The sequence below is a fragment of the Callospermophilus lateralis genome, chromosome 11, assembly GCF_048772815.1.
Source record: "Callospermophilus lateralis isolate mCalLat2 chromosome 11, mCalLat2.hap1, whole genome shotgun sequence".
NCBI lineage: Eukaryota > Metazoa > Chordata > Mammalia > Rodentia > Sciuridae > Callospermophilus > Callospermophilus lateralis.
In genome coordinates this window covers 57985733-58007908 of record NC_135315.1, presented here as the reverse complement: position 1 = coordinate 58007908, position 22176 = coordinate 57985733, and the positions used below count along the sequence as shown (strand labels likewise).

The 22176-nt window shown below is 44.8% G+C and overlaps 1 protein-coding gene across 2 annotated transcripts in view; it reads left to right on the top strand.

Moving 5' to 3' along the window:
- The first annotated feature begins 7682 nt into the window (after nt 1-7682).
- Pmp22 (peripheral myelin protein 22) overlaps nt 7683-22176 on the top strand; it is a 33183-nt gene continuing 18689 nt past the window's right edge. The window contains exons 1-3 of one of the 2 annotated variants that reach the window (XM_076869548.1): nt 7683-7828; nt 12058-12166; nt 13379-13478. In XM_076869548.1, the coding sequence (XP_076725663.1) occupies nt 12089-12166; nt 13379-13478 (178 nt within the window). In that variant the 5' untranslated portion in view covers nt 7683-7828; nt 12058-12088. Of the gene's footprint in view, nt 7829-10210; nt 10380-12057; nt 12167-13378; nt 13479-22176 lie in introns of those variants that run through there. The other variant, XM_076869546.1, reaches the window with a different exon arrangement.

Here is a 22176-nt window from a genome sequence, read left to right as displayed (position 1 = left end):
ATTTTTCTGTGCCCCAGTTCCAATATTCCTCTGCATTCATCTCTTTCTGTCTATATGTGGAGGGTCATTCAAGGGACTTTGGGGACTAGTAGAGGAAACAATGTGACAACAAGGGGCAGTAAAACACAACTTTTTTGTGGGGGGGGGTACCAGGGATTGAACTCAGGGGCATTCCACCACTGAGCCACATCCACAGCCCTGTTTTGTATTTTATGTAGAGACAGGGTCTCACTGACTTGCTTAGCGCCTCACTGTTGCTGAGGCTGGCTTTGAACTTGCAATCCTCCTGCTTTAGCCTCAGGAGCCTCCACAACAACTTTTATTGGTGGAATAAAAGGTGGAGTAAAATATCATGGCATGGTATTTTTTTCAGGGGTTACAGCTCAAGAGCCACTATCCAAAAGGGGAGGAGGAAAAGGAATGCCTAGGGGGAGAGAATGTCAGAGACGGGGGCCTCTATGCCTTGGTGGCATCAATGCCACTCAGCAGTTCTCTGAGCCAGAGAACTCTGAAGGGCTGTAGCCACTGGAGTTCTTATAACCACGAGGCTCCATCTTATCCATGGGTAGAAGATATGGGTTGAGGTTTCACAGGATACTTTAAAAAAAAAAAAAATAAGTTCTATAGGTCTAAAAATACGGGGTTTTTGTTTTGAAATTCCTTGAACAATAACTAGAAGTATAAAACATTTGAATCTGACAGCATTCGACTTTGGAGCTAATAAGTCTCAGCCTGTAGCAAAAGAAAGAAGCAATTCAATATGCAGAGGCCATCTTGGGCTCATTTATGTAACACCTTAACTGGGTCCCAGGGAACTCTTCCAAAGACCATGGGAAGGCTAAATCCCGGAGTCAAAACACTGTGTTCCTCTCCCAAATACGACAAGAGAGCCCGAGCAGCCATGGGGGAACAATGTGGCTCTATCTCGGAGCACTGTGTGACCTCAGACCACATCTACCCAATTCCTCACCCCGGGATCACAGCAACAAATCTCTTTGGGATTTCTGCTCAATGTTGGCCACGACTGATGTTTTCTGTTCCCTGTCTGGGGAAAGTTAGCTGGCCCAGAGTCCTTAGTCAACACCTCCTGCCTTCAAATATGCCTTTTCTTTTTCCTGAGATGACAATAGTCTTGTTTCCTACCTTGATGAAGATTAGAACGTCAGTGAAGAAAGCCACTTAAGCCAGCAGGGAGGTTCAGGAACCCAAGTCTTGGTAATAAGCTGGGAACAAAGTTTCCAAGGCTCCGTACATTTAGGAAAGGCTTTGTAGTCTCGTCTCCTTCTAGGGAATCACAAGGCATAACTGCATATCAAGTGACTGAAGTATATAAGAGTGAGACACTTAAAAGAAGTCTTCCCTGGGGGAAAGACTTGTGAAAATACCTTGGTGAGATGAGAAATTAAAAAAAGGTCCTGAGTTCTCCCGATCATTAAAACTCTCACAAGGTAGTGGAACTCAGATATTAATGTTATTTTACTATGGGTGCATACTGTGAGGCTGGGAAATACAGGAGGGAAGGGGGTGAAAGAAGACAGAGAGGAAGAAAGAAAGAGGAGAGAGAGAGAGAGAGAGAGAGAGAGAGAGAGAGAGAGAGAGAGAGAGATTGATTCTGAAAAATAAGATGATAACAGTAGTTAGGTGAAGGACATTGGTATCACACAGGGCTTTCTCCCTTGGTTAAACTGACCATAGTTTTCAGGGTACTTTTACTTATCTGAATCACGTGTTCAACCATGATTTTGCTGTGGGTAGTAAGGATTCTAATCTTCAAAATCACATACCTAAACCAATAAACTTTTGGCACATTAAAAGTCCCTCGAGATAAAGGAAGATCTAGGTCACTTTTTTTCTTTTGAGCATCCGGATATGATTTTAAAAGGAGAGAATAAGATTATCAAACTCTAAGTCTACATAAATGCTTGCATTGTACCATCCACATTGTGAGACATACAACTCAGTTCAATAGTGTCATCCTCCCTCTGTGCCTGGATGTGAGACACCAGTTGAGGCAGTGCAAAAGATGAAGTAGAGCACTTGCCGGTGGCCCTCCTGGCCACTCCTTGGAGTGGATCCAGTGTGTACCTCCTCCTCTTAAGCCAGAAAGTCACAGATTTGTTGTAATGGAGGCCTGAGATACATGATTATTCATCCCAGTTATTCCCATTATATGTTCAACTCCATGCAAATTTGTGTTTCCCATCTTATATCAGAACTTGGAAACAGTGTATTAGTCAGTCTTCCATTGCTATGACAAAATACATTAGAGAGATAAATTATAATGATGAAAGATTTATTTTGGCTCATGATTTCAGGAATTTTAGTCCATGGTGGGCTGGCTCCATTGCTTTTGGGCTGGAGGTGAGGCTGAGCATTGTGGTGGGAAGCACATAGTGCAGGAGAGCTTTTGAAACCTAACTTGCCTCCACCAGGCCTCACCTCCTAAAGGGTCCATTGCCTCCCTATTGTGCCAAAGGCTGAATGCTAAGCCTTTTAGCATATGGCCTTTGGGGGACCCTTAAGATCCAAACCACAATGTGTAGTGTTAAAAGAACACAATTTCATTGGTTCTCCCAACTTTGTAATCTTTCAGGTTTTGCTGTTATTATCACATAGAAATCTGAGACTATACATCTGAGAGAGTTGAGTAGTTAAGAATGCGGTGTCTCGGCTTCCAATGACCAAAGTTCACATTTTGGTTCCGCCATTTACCAGCTTTGTGGGTGTCTTAGAAGGTCATAGCTCTTTCACTGTGGGATTATTGTAGGTATTAAATGAGAGGTTTAGCACAATTTCTGGCCCATAGCAAGTGCCCCTAAAATGATAAGTGTAATGTAAGCCCATTTCATTAAATATATTTCCTCCACATTATTTTCAAGACTTACATAGTATTTCATCTCCTGACTACACTAAAATCTACCTATTCATTCCTCTAGGGTTTGAGATTTAGGACATTCACATTTTTCTTCATTATAAAAGGTTTCAATAATATCTTTACAGCCATTTTTTTTTTTTTTTTGCATATCCGTGACTATTTTAAGATGCATTTCTAAAACTTTAGTTTCTGAGCCCAAAATTTTAAAACAATTACCCCGGGAGGCCCAAGCTCAGCACTGCAGTCCTCTGGATTAGATATTTCCTAGTCTTTAACAATGAAGAGGAAGCATGCTTGAAGCTTTGCCCAGTTTCTCTTTGAACCTCTCCAAAGGATTTGACCTTTGCCAGTGACCTTCCATGCTTGAGCTGAGGTTTCACACTTGAGAACTAGTTGGGAGACTTGAAGATGAAGAAAACATCTGCCCTCAAGTTCATTCTAAGTGCAGCTGCTGATCCTCAAGCCAGAGGATCACACAGAACACACATCATGGGGATAATAATGGGGCCGACCTCCCAGATTCTCATCTAGGACCATTTGTGTTCATGCTGTTCTTTTTACTGGAGTTGAATGCCCCCATTTCTTGGTATATCTGAATCAAGCATTCCCTTGCGTTATGTCAGACTTTCCTGTCTACCTTTCTCAACGAGGACATCAAAGCTCCAGCTGCCTTCCCAGTAGTCGTATCCTGGTCTGCAGGGGCCCAGGAAATCCATTCATTCCTATTCCTCTCCTTGCCAACCTTATGTGGCAATATGCGACCCAGCTTTTCCACCTCTGCTAGAGCAGAAGACTGTCACTTGGGAGTAAAGAGTTTTAGAAAAAGTTTCAGAGCCTGCTTTCCCCAATACAAATCCATTTCTCACCCTCTCCTGCTTAAATGTAAAAGGCTCCATCCTTCCTCCGCTAGCTCAAGAGATGTGAGAGAAAAGACTGTGTTCTCCCCCCTCCGCTTGCATCTCTGGAATCCAGCTTCCCTAAGCAACAATGCATCGAGGAACAAAGAGTTCTTTGTACTTTGTACTTGTTTAAGGGTTTCAGTGCTGGGACATAATCATTCTGTGCTTTCTCCCACAGGTGAAGAGACTAAAAATGCACTTTATCCCGAGATGAAGTTGTGAATTTTAAATATGCCAGCTAGGGAACAGCCTGTGCCATTTTGTGTGTCTGTATGTTGCTTTCTGCCTATCTTTGTTTATCGGGACTTAGACATGACATAATGTATAATTTCAAACTTATCTATTTATAGAGGGGTCTGTCATGGGAAATCAAACTAGCTCCTTCTGTTCCTTTCTTTCTCCCTTCTCCTCCTCTTCATTCTCCCTCTCTCCCCGTTCCTTCCTCTTTTCCTGCCTTCTTTGCTTTCTGCCTCCCCTGCTTTGCTTATTCTTTTACTAAGCTGCTCTCACCCATGGTCAGAGAAGCCTAGATGCATCCAAATGAGGGAGAAACCTGACTTTTGAGGACCCTTTCAGACCAGCTGCATCTAGGTCCAGCCAAGAACTCCCACGCAGGCTGCTGGCTTCAGTGAAACAGGAAAGGCTTCAACTGGAGCGTAAACACTGTCCAGATACATGGAGAACCTGGTGTGATAGATGCTTCGACGACCACTTCATCGCCTGGATGACTGCCCAATTCAGATTCGTTTCTAATTTGCTCTTTGAGGAGTCCACAGAATGGAAAAATCACAGATTAGGGAACTGAGGATCTGATTTCAAGTTCCTCCTTGGCCTTCACTTGCTGGTCCCTGGAGATAACCTGGTAAATTTCTCAAGCCCCACTTCTTCATGTAGAAAATGGTTACAGTGATTCCTCATCCCATGAGATACTATATGCAATAGTATTTTACTAGCTACAAAGTGCAGAAAGGACTTCCTCCCTCTCTGGAGTCTGCTTGGGGTCTTCTCTGCATGGATGACAGTGACAGTCTTAATGACATCAACTGTTTCCTACAGGCAGATTTTTCCCCAGTTGCTGGTGTTGCACCCATATGTGAATGGTCTTTCCCACAGGAGGGCATGGTTTTGTTGACCGGAAGAGTCAGGATGCTGGAAAGTGACACCCATGTGATTCTGTGCTTTCTCTCTCCCACAGACGAAAAGGCTAAAGATGCAATTTATCCCAAGATGAAGTTGTGAATTTGAAAGATGTCATTTAAGGAATGGTGTGGCCAGGGGATGTTCTGGGACACATTCTTGCCTTTTAATGGCAAAGGATATGTGACTACCTATATAGGTGCCCTATGTCAGTATCTTTCATGAAATAAGAAAATTAAATTTTAGCATCTATGGAAAAACACGGTTAAAGAAGATAGATGTGCTGGACACAGGTAGGAGGTGATGTAGGATGCAAGACAGCATGGGCACCGTAGCAGTGTCTTGAGAAAGTTCCTCAAGGTCTTGCTGAGCCTCAGTTTCCCCTTCTTATAAAAGCATTTGACAGTGATGTCAATTCCATAAAGTAAGGATTCAATTATTTGATTCATTGAATTGTTCAGGTTGGTGACTGGCTCTTAATGGGCACCAAATAAGTATGGTCTCTTCTTAGTATTTTAATCAATAACTTATGGATAATGTGTTGTTACTGCAGCAGAAAAGCACAAAAGTATTAGAATTAACCAATCTGACTTAACCTATGTTTCCCCAGGGAAGTTTCATAATTCTGATTTTCCCTATGTGTGAAAGGGAGAAAATATTAATGATAAATGTGATTGATTGGATGACTGTTCTAAGTGATCATTCTATAAGGAAAGTGGCCCAGAGGAATATTCTCCATGGCCCTGCAGACACATTACTCAAAGTAGATGTCCAGGATAGGTGTACCTTCCAGCTAAGACGGCTACTTGAAACAGAGAGAGAAGACCAGAAAGGTATTTTTCTTATTTGGCTCCATGGAGGTGTGGGGGAGAGAACCCAACCCAGAAGGACTTTCAGGGTTTGTCTGCTAGGGATAGAGGAGAGCAAAAGGGTATAGAAAGCAGGTTCTGGAAAGAGAAGCTCATGGAGGTGGGGGCGGGGGGAGTCGGGGCGGGGGTTGGCTGATTGGAACAGTTCTATTCAGTTAGAAGCAAAATCCATACCATCAGCCTTCACCTCACCCAAAACTCTTCTTCCAAATTCTTAGCTCTTGGAAGAGGAATGATCTTCTCAGATGTGTCCATGTTTGGTCCTGGCCTAAAGGGCAGCAGCCTCCATCATACAATGTTCAGGTCTAATCATGGGGATGCATTTATAGAGAGGTTGGAAAAACCATGATCCTTGGCTCCCACGTGCTCTGTACAGGAGGATTGAGGAGTGTTCCCTTCTCTCTCTCTCTCTCTCTCTCTCTCTCTCTCTCTTTCTCTTGCACACACACACACACACACACACACCCTGTTTTTCTGGGCAAGGCTAAACCTCAACTTGCGAAACACTGCAGCCCACACTGATCCTTACCTCAATTTGGGTCCCACCGCAGAAGGGAACTGGAAGGAAAACAGGGACATGCTAACTCCCAACAACCTGGCTGGACAATGAAACATTCTGGGGAAGAAGAACCTTACGAATTACCCACACTGAACCCCTTCCCTGACCACCAACAGCAGCATCTCTGGGCACAGGTCTAGGCTAGGTCATTGGTGAAGTTCTTGGGTGGTTCCAAAGAGCAATCAGGGCTGGAACCACACTGGAAAAAAATAAAGATGACTTAAGCAAATGGTAAAAAAAAAAAAAAAAAAAGTGAAATTGTTTCATTTGGACTGGAAAGAGGCTGGCTGTGAGCAGAATAATTGAACAGGGCTTTTGAGACTCATTTCTAGAAGATTAAGGAGCCCAGCAGATAGGGACCTCCCCAAATTCTATGGGTAGCTCCAAATTGGGGATCCCTGACATAAGAGATGGGAAATTGCCAGAATTCCATGAAATTTGTTCAATGGAACCACATCCCTTTGTCTTAGAGCACCCACCTAGGAGCTTTGCTTATTCTTTTACTAAGCTGCTCTCACCCGTGGTCAGAGAAGTCTAGATGGGAACGCTTTTTGAGAGCCTGAAAAAGTGAGAAGCTAAAAAGAAGATCGTGCCTTTGTTTGCCAACTTTTTGTGGCTATGCAATTGCTCTTTCAGCCTACCCTGCCTGACAGGTCAGAATGTTTTCTGTAGAGGTTTGTTTACTTGAATTGAATTAGCTTATGAAAGTCAACATTTAATAATTACTTGATGAAGGGCTCATTAAAGACAGAGCTGGAAGAGCCATTTCTCTGAGCTTTATTCTAATATACTGCCAGTGTGGTGGGGCAGGTATCAGAGATCTTTGCCAACTGAGCAAATAACCTGATTTGGTGATTTTGAGACATTTGCCTCCCTGGGGTGATACTCTGAGAAGTCATCTGTGCCATGTTGGAGTGCTTAAAAGGATGTTGTTGATTTAAAATGAAACTTAACTGTGCACATATAACACCACACACACAGACCCTCACAGAGTAGATTTCATCCCTGCAGAATTCTCTGGGAGTTGAGGGGAGGTGCTAAGAATTGTCTGAACTTCTCTGCTAGGATGCTGCTGGCTGGCACTCCCAGGAAGAACAGCCGTGGCTCCCGGGTTTCAGGCATACCCTAAGCTCTTGTCTCAGTTGACTGCAGGCTCTCCATTCCCTGCAGAGCCTCTGGGGATCATGCTGTTCTAGAAGGTACATAAAGCTGGACACTGTCTCTTTAAATTGTAGAGACTGAGAGCTTCTCAGGCCACCATGACATATCCCAGCATTGGACCAGCCCCTGAATAAACTGGAAAGACGCTTGGTCTGAGTTCAGTTGCAGGGAACATCTCCAGGAACCTGGTTGAAGGCAGTGGGGCTTAATCTGTCTGTGGGTCACTGGCTGCCCAGTGGGGAGGGCCTTGCCTCGCTATCCTTTGCATTTGACTGCAAGGAAATCTGCGTGGAGGAAGGGGTTACTGTTTGGTCTGCTGTTTGGTCTGGTGAGTTTTATTGGCAAATTGTTCCTCTGGGTGGTGTGTTTGTTTACAGAGAGTTACCTGATTCCCTAACCCCTGCAAATTTGAAAGGAAGGAACTTCAATGAAGACAGCACATTTGTGCTGGAATTGACTGGGGAGGAGGAGAATCATCTGAGAGAATCTAGGAAACCTACCACATCCAGACTGAAGAGAGAAAGAGGGCTAGAGGCTTTTTCCCTGATGGAAAACAGCTGGCAAGTGATCTTGGCAAGTAGGTTAGGAAGACCCCTCCACCTGTAGCTGGCTAGGTCCTGGGTGTGGCCTGATTGGCACTGTATTGAGCAGCATTTCTTCTCTGCTACTGGGAACCAGGCAGGAAGCAAGAGGCTGTAAGAGATGGATGGGTTCACCAGTCTGGAAGCTTAAGGTGTGGCTGTGACCTGAGTAGTTATTGATTAAAATATTGGGTTCAAAAGAAAGGATGAAGCAAGCTGTTGTGCATTTATAATGCATGAACTTTTCTAGATGTATAATTTATTAAAACAGAAAGGATAGGAAAGAAAATCCTGAGTTAAATATTAAAAAAACCAGAAAGGATAGGAAAGAAAATCCTGAGTTAAATATTGCTAATATTTGTAAAGCATTTAGAATAGTACTGGATAGGTAGTAGTACATAAATACTCGTCATATAAATAAAAGGCAGAATAGCACAAAACCAGGCAATAATTTCTAGGGCAAATCTGGCTTTAAGAAAATGACCCACGAAGTAGAAAAAAAATACTTCCATTTCTCTAGTCATTCCACTTGCATATGCACTCTCATGCAATGGCTTTATAAGCTATTTTAGAGTCGTGGTGGTTTGGTGTGCCTTGAAAAAGGTCAGTGTGAGGGTTAAATGAGATATTATAATAATAGTGGTGACAATTTGGGGTCTAGGTCCTTATTTTATTCTAGACAACTATGCTGACTGTTTGATACATGTGGCCTCCTTTAATTATCATCAAAAAGCTTTTTGAAACAGGCAGTATTAACTGTCTTTGCAAACAAGAAAACTGACACTGAATTGAAAGCCCTCTTTATAAACAATAAAACTGAAGTGAACTTCAGAAATTGCCCAGATTCACAACAGAAGTAAGTGGGTGATCAGGTTTGTCCAAGTCCAGAGCCAGAGTGCCTATCCAATGTACCACACTGCTTCCCACGGACCCTATATGCCAGCATCTGGCATTTAATGGGAATTAAATAAAAGTTTTTACAAGTCTTTTTTCAATCTGAAAAGTTTTTTTTTTAAAACCACTGAAAAAAAATTTTGCATTTATTTTTACTTAAAGAGTAAGGATATAAGATTAGTTAAAATAACAGCTACTTTCAAATGACAAAATAATATGGAATTCTTTGAGCCATTTAGGGTGATGAGGCCCCATGACACAGGTAGGGAGAATGTGGTGTAAACTGCTGCATTATTAGCACGCGAAGACATTTATCAGCCACATTCTGGCTCCCTGTTTGGTGCACCAGGGCCGGCTGGAAAGCATCTTAGAGGGGCGCACCTGCACAAAGCCAAGAGCTAGCTACTCTCTCCATAGAGCTGGGCGGGCCACACTCAGGCGGCTATGCATCAGCTGATTTCCCTGGCTGCTTTTCCCCCACCTCAAATGGCCGCTTCCCTCACACCCCGTGGCCAGGACGCCGGCCAAGGAAGGGAACCAAGCCAGACTGCCTCAGGCAAACTTCGCCTGGCACTTGGTAGTCTGGTTTTGCCTAGGCTAGGAGCAGCGGGATCCCAACATAGTGTCCAATAGTCAAGCTGGTTCTTCTTCCTCCCGCGAATTTTCCTCCAAGCAGGGTCCTCTAGATTGGTCTCCTGGAATTTTAGAAGTCAGCACACTTCCTAGATGCAGACACAGAGGGGACCAGTGGGTAGGGAAATGTCCAGCTAAACCGCCAGGGCTAGCCAGGCATGCCTGGGCTCCAGAGGAGAAGGAAGTCTTCCAGCGTTTAAGCGCAGGTTCGCTGCTACAGGGAGGAGAAGAATTTGGCCTCAGCCCACGCGTGCGCTCAGTTGGCGCCAGGGCGCCCCCGAAGCCCCGCGTTGGACACCCTTGGGGCGACATCTGGCTGGCTTTTCCTACGTGGACTGAGGGGGCCGAGGGGCCAAGTTATAAGTTTCCATGAACACCGCGGAGTCAAGGAGAGGTGGGAGGTGAGAAAAGTTCAGAGGCTTCTAGTATCCAGTAAAAGTCGCCTTGGTTTTGCAGAGATCGGCTTTTTCCCCCGAGGCGCATTAAAGGCCAAATAACTGTCCCCCGCCTGCCCTCCCTTACTCCCTCCTGCCAGCTCTCCTCCCTGAATCCCGCCCTCCCGCACACGCTGACCCAGAGACACACCCTGGTGCCGCGACGCAAACAGGGCGTTGTTCCGGTTAAAGGGGAAAGCCAGGAGCCTCCCACTACCCCCTTGCTTCGCGCCCGCAGCCCCGCAGCACAGCTGTCTTTGGGGACGCCAGCAACAGAGCATACGACTCAAGTCTGTACCCGAGACGCTCTGATCCAAGACAACTATTCCTTTGGGCTGTAAGTAATGTGGAGGAGAAAGCCAGGAGATGGGGAGAAACATGGGCATCTTCTGTCTGGAGTTTGCCAGAAGGCTGAGAGCAGGCACCGACTCTGGCCAGGTCCCTGAACTATCTGTCAGGAGCTTGCAGACCTCTGTCTGTCTCATTTCCTTCCTACCTGGGAAGTAGACCGTGAGGAGTGCCTTTCTGGTCTGTAGACCACCTTACCAGGCGCGGGGTGTGGTGGTGGTGGTGTCTGGATAGAGGCTACTTAAGGGCGGCGCAGGAAGACTCGCTGGAGAGGGGTGGATTCCAGGACGCATTGGTAAAACATTCCCTAGAGTAGACATTCCAGGGTTACTGGACCCCCGTGGTCCTCCAGGTTCACGCCACATGTCCCAGCGAGCATCTTCTTCTTGCTCCTGGGCACTAGGAAGCATCGCATTTAATTTTAACCCTTCTGAAAGACATCAGAAAGCCTTGGTTATTTCTTCTGTGCTTTTCAGGGTTTCTTTGGATGTGTGACTTGTGGAGAGAAAGGGAGGCTTCGGGGATTTTGGGGTACTTTCAAAACACTGAAATGCCTCTCTGGCCACAAGACTCTGTCATTAACTGGTCCTCAGAGACACAATCGTTCTAACAGGTCACCCCAACCTTAAAGTCTGTAAATGAGAGTCTAGGAGTTCACAAAATCGGATGGAAGATGTTCTTACTGCCAGTTCTAACCAATTGGAATTCTTCTGGGATTCCAATGAATTCTTTACCCTCTGTCTTTCCTTCCCGCCAGACATCTACTCCCCTGAGATCAAGCTCCTGGGCTCACGATTCCCCGCCCCGCCCAGACAGGACTGGGTCTGCGCTGGGGTTCTAAGTGCCTGGGGCGCAGATTAGATCCCCCACAGGGGCTAGCCCGGGAGCAGAATGTCCCCCTCCCTCAGGGGCTGCCCTGGGAAAGCGCACTAAGGGTGGAAAGCTCCGGGTCCGGCAACCCTCCCGGGCAATTCTTTCCTTTCCACACTCCCCTGGCTCTGCGCTGTCTCTCCAGAGCCTCCAGTAGATCTAACGCCAGGCAGAGCTGAGGCCAGGAAGGCTCCCTGACGCTGGCAAAACTGGGTGGAAAGTTGGAGACCAACGGACTGCCCAGAACTTTGGGGTCTAGGAAACCATCCTTCCTGCTGCGCTCTCCCTCCCAGTTGGCTTCTGGTGACTCCAGGCCTATCATAAATCTGGAGCTAGCTTTTCCCTTATCCCTACTTATACCCTAGAGGGGTATCCCCATCTAAATCCGTGTTTAGGAAAGCGCGTTCTCTCCCCTTTCCGGAGTCAGGATGTCCCTGGGAGGCTTCCGGGACGCTTGGAGGCCTCCAGTGGACTAGTCATTCTAGAAACTCCTCCTGGGGTGATTGAGACGTGCACACCGCTTGTTTTGTTCCAAATGCAAAAGATGTTCGTTTGCAGGCGGGCCCAGCTGCCGGCTGGGCGGGGATCTTACGGTCGGCTGCCGCCCTCTCTTGGCAGCGGTGCGGGCGGGCAGGCGGGCAGCAGCGCTCAGTGCCAGGCCCCGGCATTCCGCTAGCCACAGGGATCCTCCCTCGGAGCGCTCCTCCCTCGCTCCGCTGCCCGCGCCTCTGGCCGACCAGTGCGTTCGGCCTCTCATCCAGTTTGGGCTCTCTCTCTCTCTCTCTCTCTCTGTGCAGGCAGGAACTCCGCTGAGCAGAACTTGCCAGAATGCTCCTCCTGTTGCTGGGAATCATTGTCCTCCACGTCGCTGTGCTAGTGTTGCTGTTCGTCTCCACGATCGTCAGCGTGAGTGACCAGCGGGCAGGGGAGACTCCTCGGGTGGCGGGCAATTCCTCACCTTGATTCTCAGCCAGTACCCCTCCTGGTTCAGAGCGTGGGTTGTTATTTGCAGACAACTAGAAGTCTCAGATGTCCCAGAGCGGTTTTTTTTTTTTTTTTCTCCCTTTCTTTTTGTTTCTGGCAATCTGCCTCCTTTCAGTTGTTTTGAGAAAACCCGAGCAGATTCTGGGGTAGAAAGCAAGCAATCGCTGGACTAGATTAGCCGCTTAGGCTTCTATTTATAACAAAATAATTTCAAGGCCCATCCACTGTCCCGCAGTCTTCATTTGATAAGACTGTTTAGCATTTTTTTTTTCTTGATGCAATCTTCTAGAGGAAGTAAGTGGAGCATTTAAGAATTTTTTTTTTTTTTTTATCCAAACCGTAAGTCAGATGGGTGGCTTACTTTATAAAACACCACTTGAATTTAGAAGGTTAAAATTGGCCTTTCCGGAAAATGTTTGCAAGTTCCACATCAAAGGTGTTAGTCAAGCTTCCACTGATGTGAACAGGTCAGCAGAATAACTTGTTACAAAACCATCAGACATATTAGATTGTAAACTTTTTCACTTGCCTGTGAAGATGAGCAGCAACTCAGGTAGTTACATGCCTGTGACTTTAACATCTTAATGTAAGGCAAGCTGTACACATGATTTTCTAAGTCTGTTTGAGAAATAATTATGTTAGAGATTTGTGAATTGCTTTATCACTTACAGGCATCTTTATAAGACCTTAATTATGTGTGATGATAATCTTGTCAAATTGATAGGAATTGTAAGTAAGGAAACAGGCTTAGAGAGGGGGTGGAATCATTTGGGGAATGATACCTAGGACATGAAGAGGGTAAAGATGGTTGAATGAAGTTGTGTTGGGGTGACACCATAGCTCCTCTTTCTGTATTATTCAACTCTGCACATAATTTGTGTGTGTGTGTGTGTGTGTGTGTATGTGTGTGTGTTACTTTTCCATTTGCAAAGTGCATGATGTCTGTACTAGACTGCCACCCCTCTTATTTTCTGATCATAACTGTGAACTTGACCAGTATTATACTGGGGAGGGCAGCAGCAGGCCAGGCAGCCAGGTGGATAGGGCTGCTCTTTGCCATCCCTCAGACTGCTTCCTGTCATTCCCTTTACTCCTCATTACTTCCTTTGATTCAGGATGTTTGATTCTTTCTAGCAATGGATCGTGGGCAATGGACATGCGACAGATCTCTGGCAGAACTGTAGCACATCTTCTTCAGGAAATATCCAGCACTGTTCCTACTCGTCAGCTAATGGTGAGACTGGCTTTTTGCTCCACAAGCTTGTCCTTTGGCGTCTGTTTCTCAGTTTAGACCTGGAAACACCTGTTCTTGAAAAACATCAGCTAAAAAGTGATTGCTAGGGTGGGTGGAATGTGACCCAGCCATGAATCCAAGGTGGAAGGAAAGGGGGCAGTCGCCTCACTCGGGAAGCTAAGATCCTGGGTACCATTGTGATTCTCTCTGCCGAGAGAAATGCCCTTGAGTTTCCTCCTGATCATTTGGTGTAATGCTATTTGTGAGTCCAGAAACTGGGATACAGGTAAGCAATAAAGGTGGTGTCATAGCCAGACCTTTAGCAGATTCCACTGGGAATGTGATCTAAAGGGTGTCTTTGGTTTGGTGACTGTCTGTATTCAGAAATGCCTTGCCTCTTCCTGCGGGAGAGACAGCAGGCTGTCCTGAGGATGACTGGACCCGTTTTGGGTTCCCTCATTACAAAGTGACTTCCGAGATCTTGGGCCTCCATGGTGCCACCTAGTATCAAAACCTTTGAGTGTTTCCTTGTTGCAAGCTAGGGACTTGAAGCTGTCTGCAAAACCCAAAGCTGAGCCTGAGGGTCCTTTATCCAGAAGACTGCATTTCTCCTCTTGAGCACAGCATCTTTGCCTGTTAGTTATTTGAAGCCAGGCTTACTTAGGGTCAAGTTAAAGAGACAGTTATTGGGGAAGCACCCACTAGATGCCCTAAGAACTCAGAGGGGGTGAATGCTTGGTAGGAATCTTGTGTTTCGAGATACACGGAGGCAGAGGCGAATAAAATGTGTTGTTTGGTTGCTGGGTAAGGTTATAGTAGTTGGTATTGAAATACTGGTGGGCCTGGTTTGACATAGTCTTGAGTTCCAAAGGAAGTGTCCTCATCCTGGAGAGGCAAGTAGCTATACATAGAACAGAACTTTCCTGGGTTTGAAAGGCCAATAGAGTACAACTTTAAATGCTGTAGCAACTACTCATAGATCCAATATTTATGCTGAAGGTGCCGCATCTGATAAGAGAAATCAGTTTAGATCCAACTCAATAAAGCAGGCAGTGAAATGGCACTTGGTACTAGCTTTGCACCATCTGATTTTTTTGCTAGATTTTCCCCTCCCGTGGACTCTGTACCCAGTAGTCCGGAAACATGTTATAAACCAAGTGCCTTGATCCTTGGTATAAATAGATGCTGCTCGTTTAAAACCTTACATGGGGAGGGTAGACAAAGAGTAGAAAACTGTACTTTATGTTTCCACCTTCCTGGGGGAGGGGACAGGGTAAAAGACCCCATCCCATTGAAGTGAGCAGTATGTCTTTTCTCTGAGCGTGTGAGAAACATGGAATTAAAGCCATCCTAGAGGTTATATGGTGAGTTTGCATGGTAGGTTGGCAAATAAGTAAATGAATGCCTGAATTCATGAATGCCTGAGAATGTGATGATAGTGCTGCTTGTCCCTAAAGCCACAGCATCCGGTTTCTTCCAGTTCAGGGTCTGGCCCAAGTTCCCTGACAACTCAGGACAGGAGTCTTCCTACTCGTTATTGACACCTGGTGGCCACAAGTGGCAATTGAGCCACAGGCTTTCTGAGGCTCTGGTTTCTGTGTCCACAGGCGCTGTCCCCAAGTGGCATCTAGCCACGTGGGGTTGGCATGGAATCCTGGACTCTTAGGCCCGGAAGGGGGAAGTTTTGGCAGGCGTGTTAAAGCCCGGCCGAGTTTCAGCAGAAAGAGGAGGCCCAGGAACTGCTAAATTGTGCTGCAAACTGTCTGCAGGAAGGAGAGCGATACTGCAGTGTAGCCTGTGGCTGACCTGCTTTAAGTGCCTGCTGAAGTTGTAAATAGCTGTCACTTGGTGCTAGAAGATCTCAAAGAGGCACTGTCATTAGTTAAACAGGAAATTTCTTATCTCTTAACTTGTTCCTTGTGTGCCAAGCTCAACTTCTTGGATTCACTTACAGTGACTTTGAAGTCCTGAGTGTTAGTTCCATATCCACTCAGTGCCTTTCCACATACACCCCAGAATGTCCATTATCCTCCACATTTGCCTTCTTGTTTCTCACAATGAGGACATTTTGAGGAAATCTGGACATGCCCCTAAGCAAGCTGGGCTTGTTTCCACTTGGGCTAATTCTAAATTAGAAGTTTCCATTTAAACTTCTCCAATAGTAATTATCTCTGCTGACATCTTCCTAACATGCTGGCCTGTGTTACAACTTTAGCAGTACATAGTGAATCCTGGAAGGCCCCCTTTGCTATTTTGATTGGGTTTAACAATTGCTTTGCAAAGAATAAGGTGGGAAAATGCAGAATTTTAAAAGCATCAGACAATGAACTGCTACTAGTACAAATCATTTACCTTGTTTGTGTTTGCTTTTAGAATGTTTGAAACATACTCTATTAAGTGATTCAAAGTAATTGTTGATATTGATTTGCAAAGATTTGTGTTGCAAATGTGCAATGGGAAAATACTTTGGTTTACATGACTTCTTCTTCTTCCTTTTCTTTCTTTCTTTTCTTTTTCTTCTTCTTATTATTTTTTAAAGACAGGGATGTTGCTATATTGACCAGGCTGGCCTTGAACTTCTGGGATCAAGTGATCCTCCTATCTGAGTAGCTGGAACTATAGTGCCCAGCCACTGTACCAATGTACCTGTGGCTTTTTTTTTTTTTTTTTTTTTTATGAAGGGATTCCCTTTCTTATGTGCTGCACCTCTCTCCAGGGTGTCACCCTTTGCTTTGAATGGAGCCCCCTGGTGTTTTGAGGCAATCTAACATTTGTGCTATAGAATTTGATGCAGATATCTTAGATCTTTCCCCAAAGCTCTCTCTTTTTTTAATTTATTTTTTTAATTGGTTGTTCAAAACATTACAAAGCTCTTGACATATCATATTTCATACATTAGACTCAAGTGGATTATGAACTCCCATTTTTACCCTCTTTAAGTGGGAGTAGTTCTAAATTTCTTACTAATTGGTTCTAAATTTCTTACTAACTGCTTTTCACTCTTCCTATTCCGTAGTTGTCTTCTTCTTCTTTTAATTTATTTATTTACTTTCTGTCTCTCATACCTACAAGGCCTATAAGCAGAGGTAAACAAAAACCAACCAAACAAAAAAATCCCCAAACACCCCAGAAGGCATATTCATTTGAAAGTCTCTCAAGTCTCAGGAATACATGCAGGACTAGGACACCATGGGGATCATGCCTTTGATGATATGGAGCCTCAATGAGGTGTCAGGGGATAAGTATGGAGAGTTGAATCACTCACTGTGAAGGCACAAAGGTCAGATGCACAAGAAGGCACCAGAGTTCAGGGGAGGAAGTGGTAGGGAAATCTCCAGTGGGAGGTGGAATTTGATCCACCCTCCAAAGGATGGGCAGGATTTAAGTAAATACAAGCAAGGGGGAGGATATTCCCTTGCAGTACAAGCAAGCAATGCATGGGATAAGGCAGACTGGTTGACTAGTGTTCTGGTTAGGATTAGAATTGACTGCTTAGGATGATATATCTTCAAGTGGCTGTGGCTTCAATGGACTTATTTCTCTCTCTTTTAAATGAAGTCTGAAAGTAGGCAGCCTAAGAGAGAGAGAGGATGATTTCATGAACTTGTTAGACACCCGGGTATTCTTTAGCTACTTTCTTTGCCATTTAGGTGGTGGTGGGGAGTGCTTGGTTCTTATCCTCATGGACCAATAGGCAGATAGAGTACCAGCCATCTTACCCATGATTTTAGTAGTAGTATGGAGAAAGGAGGAAAGAAAGAATATATTCTTTTCCCTTTTAATGGAATGCCCTAGAGAGACCACACACATTCGTTTCTATCTTTTACTGAAATTTAGTCACATGACCATACCTACACTTATTTAGCCTGAGAATTTAGCCTTGAGGGGAGCATAGCTTCTCAATTTGTAGAAACTTAAAAGCAAGTACCTCTCTGTAATCTTGTCTTAAAATGAATCTCCTTGAGGCTCGACCACACCCAACACATCCATTTATATTCTTTTACAATAGCACACCCAGGTCCTCTGAGTTTCAGGGCAGGACCTAACTATTTTACCATTCTCCAGATATTCTACTGCTAATGTATCCTGGGCTCTGTCAACACCAACGCCAATCTTGTACTGACCCATATTGAAAACTATGGGATCTTAGCTTCTCTCTATTTGTCTCCCCGCTTCCTAGTCATGAGCAAAGTCTTATCATGGTTAATGATGCCTCTTGTCTCATTTGTGAGAGCCACTGAGGCAGCCTTTGGAATAGCTAGCTTGAGCCTTTCTTGTTTCTTTGTGATTCATTTTTCATATTGAAGCCAGGGTGATGTGTTTAAAAATACAAATTTAATCATATTATTCCTGAAATAAAAAAAAATCTTTCAGAGGTCTTTCATTGGTCTTTCTCTGTGATCTTTAACATGGCCCATAGGATTCCACCTGGTGCATCTCTTCTGGCTTCTCCTAAAATCTCCTCTCGCATCTCATCATCATCTTCTCTTTCCCTCCCTTCTTTCTTTCTGTTCTTTCCCTCAGAACTATTCATTACACCTCTATTATGTGACAGATGCTATTGTAGACACCAAGGACACAAGGGTGAACAAGAGCTTACAGAGCAGTGGGCAAATCAGTCAATAAACATGGACAATTTGGGAGTAGTTCCAGGAGCTATGAAGAGAACAAGATAGGGTGATGTTTTAAAGAAGGATCGCAGCGGGGAGGGAAGGGCTCTTTGAAGAATGACTCCTTGAAATAAATGCCTGAGAGTCAGCTATATGAAACATCTGGGGGAGGTTCCATGCAGGGGGACCGACCATCAAGTGCAAGATGACCAGAGAGAGGAGGAGCTGAGCTTAGGTGAAGAGGAGAGGGCAGGCCAGAATCCTGGGAACAGGGTAGAATCTCAGGTTGTCTTGAAGGTCCTTCCAGACACCAGTAAGGAGTTTGATGCCTGTGGATGCATTTCCAATTTTTCTGATTACATTTAGAACTGTTTTAAATTCTCAGCGACCTGTTTTATCCCCACCTGTAGCAATAGTCCAGAAACATTCATAAGGCAGGATATTTTGGAAATCCTACAAAATAGAAACGCACCAATGTATCATCATACGATGATCCCAGATGATGGGATCTCTTCCACTGTGTTCTGTGACTTTGCTCCTTTTACATTTCCCTCATTGATGACAGTTGGTAAATAGCTACAAACAGAATTTTATGTTAGAAAATAATAAAAAATAATAAATAATTTAAAAAAATTCTCTTTGCTTTAAGATATGGAGCCTTGGATGAAGGCAGACAGGGCCCAATGGGTGGGGGCTGTAGCATCCACACAAGCCAAGAGGGGCAGAGGGGAAGACACCAGTTTCTAGACTCCAAGGCTAATAAGATCTGGGAAGCTCTGGTTTGGGTAGAGGATGTGTCAATCCTCATCCCCAAGTCTCTGTGGGCAAGTTTAAAATCTACTGACACAGAGCATATAGACAAAACATCAGCTTGCTATTAAATAATAGGATACTTTTTTTGTTTTTGATTTTCCAATTTATTTATTTAAATATTAATTCCAAGTCCACATAAGCTTTCTTCCATTCTTTATTTCATCTGCATGAACCTGGTATGTAGCAGAGTAGGGGCAGATTACTGGAATCAGATCATGGGCTAATTGGGTACCTGAGAGATAGAAGGGCATAGCCTGGTCTTGCCCTGTCCCTTGGCATGGTCTTTATCAGTTTCAGAGATCCACACCGAGACAGGGGCCAGGCAGAAGTAGTCTTTCATCAAACCAGGCTGCTGTGCCCTATGCTCATTTACGAAGGCCTGTCTTGTCTTGCAAACTTTTTTATACTGAAGAGTCACGGCACATGAATGAAGTAAATGTGTACATCCTGGAATCATTTTCAGTTTTAAAGACAAGGTCCAAAGCATGAAGGGAATAACTGGGCCCTTCTTGAATCTGTCCTCAAAGAATCCTTCACCCTTCCAGTTTATAAAGGCAGTCCTCATTTTCCAACGACAATAGGCAGGTCTGCTCCATTGCCAAGTGTGTACTGAGACGGGGGCCTCAAGCTGAGAAGACAACCATTCCTTATTTATTCTTTCCATCCTAACCATCACCAACAAATTCATGACATTGAATAGGTTGTGGGTAGCATTGGATCAATGCTTTGGATTGAAAAAAATATCAAAAAAACTACTAGCCTCAGCAGCCCCCAGTATGAAGCATTATTGTTCTCCTTGGTCTCCATCTTCAGAGTGATCCCAGACTGTATCTTGCTTTTCCATTTGGTGACACTGTCTTTTTGGCAAGGATGCCAGACCATTTCCTCATCTGTGGCTCAGCTTTGGGTCAGATTTTAGAAAACACAGGAGGCCCTCTGCATTTATGGCTTCATGTTTTGCAATTTAAAATCTTTGTGGCTCCCTGGGCCAACCCATAATTTCTACCCAAGGAATGGCTCTTGATTTTACAGGACCCTGTCCTGGGATGCGTGCCTTATAGGGGAAAGGGCAGTATAAGATATGGGATGTTGTCAGATACTGTTATCTTAACCCTTCATTTTTCTCCTGAATGCTAATATCTAGGAGTAATGTGGAATGCTTGTTGGAGCCTGTGTTTGAACTTGATGACCCCAAGTTCATGGTTATTCTTTGCTTTGCAAAACTTCAGTGATGAGTTTGAGTCAGGAAGAATTTGAGACCAACCTCGGCAACATAGTGAGATTCCCATCTCAAAAACCAAATCAAAACAAAAAACTTATGTCACATCCCTGGGATTTTACTAGAGCTTTTTTTTATATATTTCAGGAACAGGGAAGAACTGGCAGTGATGTGGCCTTGGTTTTAGAATGAGGCCTTCTGTGTGTGCAAGTACTGTCACACAACAAATGTCCCAGCATTTTTGAGTTTTTACCCACTCGAGCAGGACAGCTGTCTGCCATGCCTACCACTTGTCCACCCTACAAGGTGGATATGGACCCTTCTGCCTTTCAGGAGAGCCCTTTTCATTTCTGAGGAGATAACAATGAGATTCATTCATTTATTCTTCAAATATATCAAGCTAATCCTTTGTACTAGACTGTGTTCCATAAATTGAGTATACAGAGGTGAACGAGAAAGACCAGGACCCTGCTCGGTGGCGCTCACTGTTAGTTGGAGGACAGAGGCAATACATAATCAATAAACATTCATGGAGAGTGGAAAGTGCTCTGTAGAGTGAAATAGAGAGTCATCTCTGGGGAGGAAGGAGCTGATCACGGAAGGCCTCTTCCTTTCATAGAGATTTAGATGTGGATTGTCAGGGAAGGACCAGTCACGTAAATAACCATGGGAAGAAAATTCCAGAATGTAAAGAGAAGAGCCATGAAGCAGGAAAGAGTTTGGTGTGGCTGAGTGCAGTAGCTGGAGGAAGGCGGTGAGGTGAGGCAGGAGAGGGGACTAGGCTGAACATCTAGAACCTTCCGGGCGATGTTATTGAGGAGGATCATTGGGACACCATTGAAAGACTTGAAGCGAAAGAGTAGCAAGATTTATGTTTTGAGAGTTCACTTCAGTTGTTTTATTAAAAAACAATTTGAGGGGAGAAGCAGAAATGGAAACGGGGGACTGATGGGCCCATGGTAATGATCTAGGCTGGGAATGATGATGATAATGAGATACTGATGACGGTGATGGTGATGATGGTGAAGATGATGATACTCACATAGGAGCTAGGCATTCTTCTAAGGGAAAGATATTTAATCTTTGTTAAGAACCCCAGGAAGCAGGTGGTGGCTTGGCCGGCTAGGTGGAATGGAGGAGACAAGGCTGGTGTCAGGTTTTACGGCTAGGTTAGATGTAGGGGGTTAAGGAAAGGTGACTAGTCATGACTTTTAGGTTTGGGGCCTGAGCAACTAGGTATGAAATGGGGGTCTTGGACTGAGCTAGAAGACATAGGAACAGAATGTTTCGGGAGGAGATAGAAATCAGTATTCAGGTTTGGGCAATCGGAGATGTCAGCAAAGAATCTCTTGGATTGAGACATCTGTAGCTTGGTGGGGAGGGGAGGTCTGGCCTGGGATTCATATTTGGGAGTGGTTAGTCTCTGTGGAAGGATATTCGATGTCATTGTGCTAGATGACATTATTTGGGGAGCAGATCAGAAGGGAGCAGAAGGAAGGACACAAGGCCTGGAGATGAGTCTGGGGGACTGGGGAATGGGGAATCTGAGAAGAAGGGGAGACTGAGAAGGAGCAACCAGTGATGTGGAAGGGATGCTTTGAGATGTTGTCAGTTAGAAACTCCCTCATTAGACCAAGTCTGCCTCCTCCTCGACTGGCCCAGTCACTACTGGTTGTCTTCCTGAGGCCTGATGTTCTAGACTGGGGTTTACCAAGTCTCATTTATTCATCCTCAAGGAGATTGAACCTCTGTAGTGGCCACTGGATCAGCCCAGGATGACTGTGGTTCGTCCTCCATGTAATAGCCCTTAAATATTTAAAGACTACAGTTTTAACTTCTCTTCTATTGATGCCTCCTTTCCTCTTTCAGTGTCTTCTCTCGTGCTGGTCAGATGCTGCTGGAATCCCCAGCTGCATAAAATGTGGTCTCTAGATAGCAAGTACGGACCTCTTCTTGCTCTTCTGAGGTCTGGTCACTGGTTTGGTTCAACAGCCTGTGAAGGGAGAGCTGAGGGGCCCCCTCTCTCCCTGTGCCACACCATTCTCCCTCCTTCCTC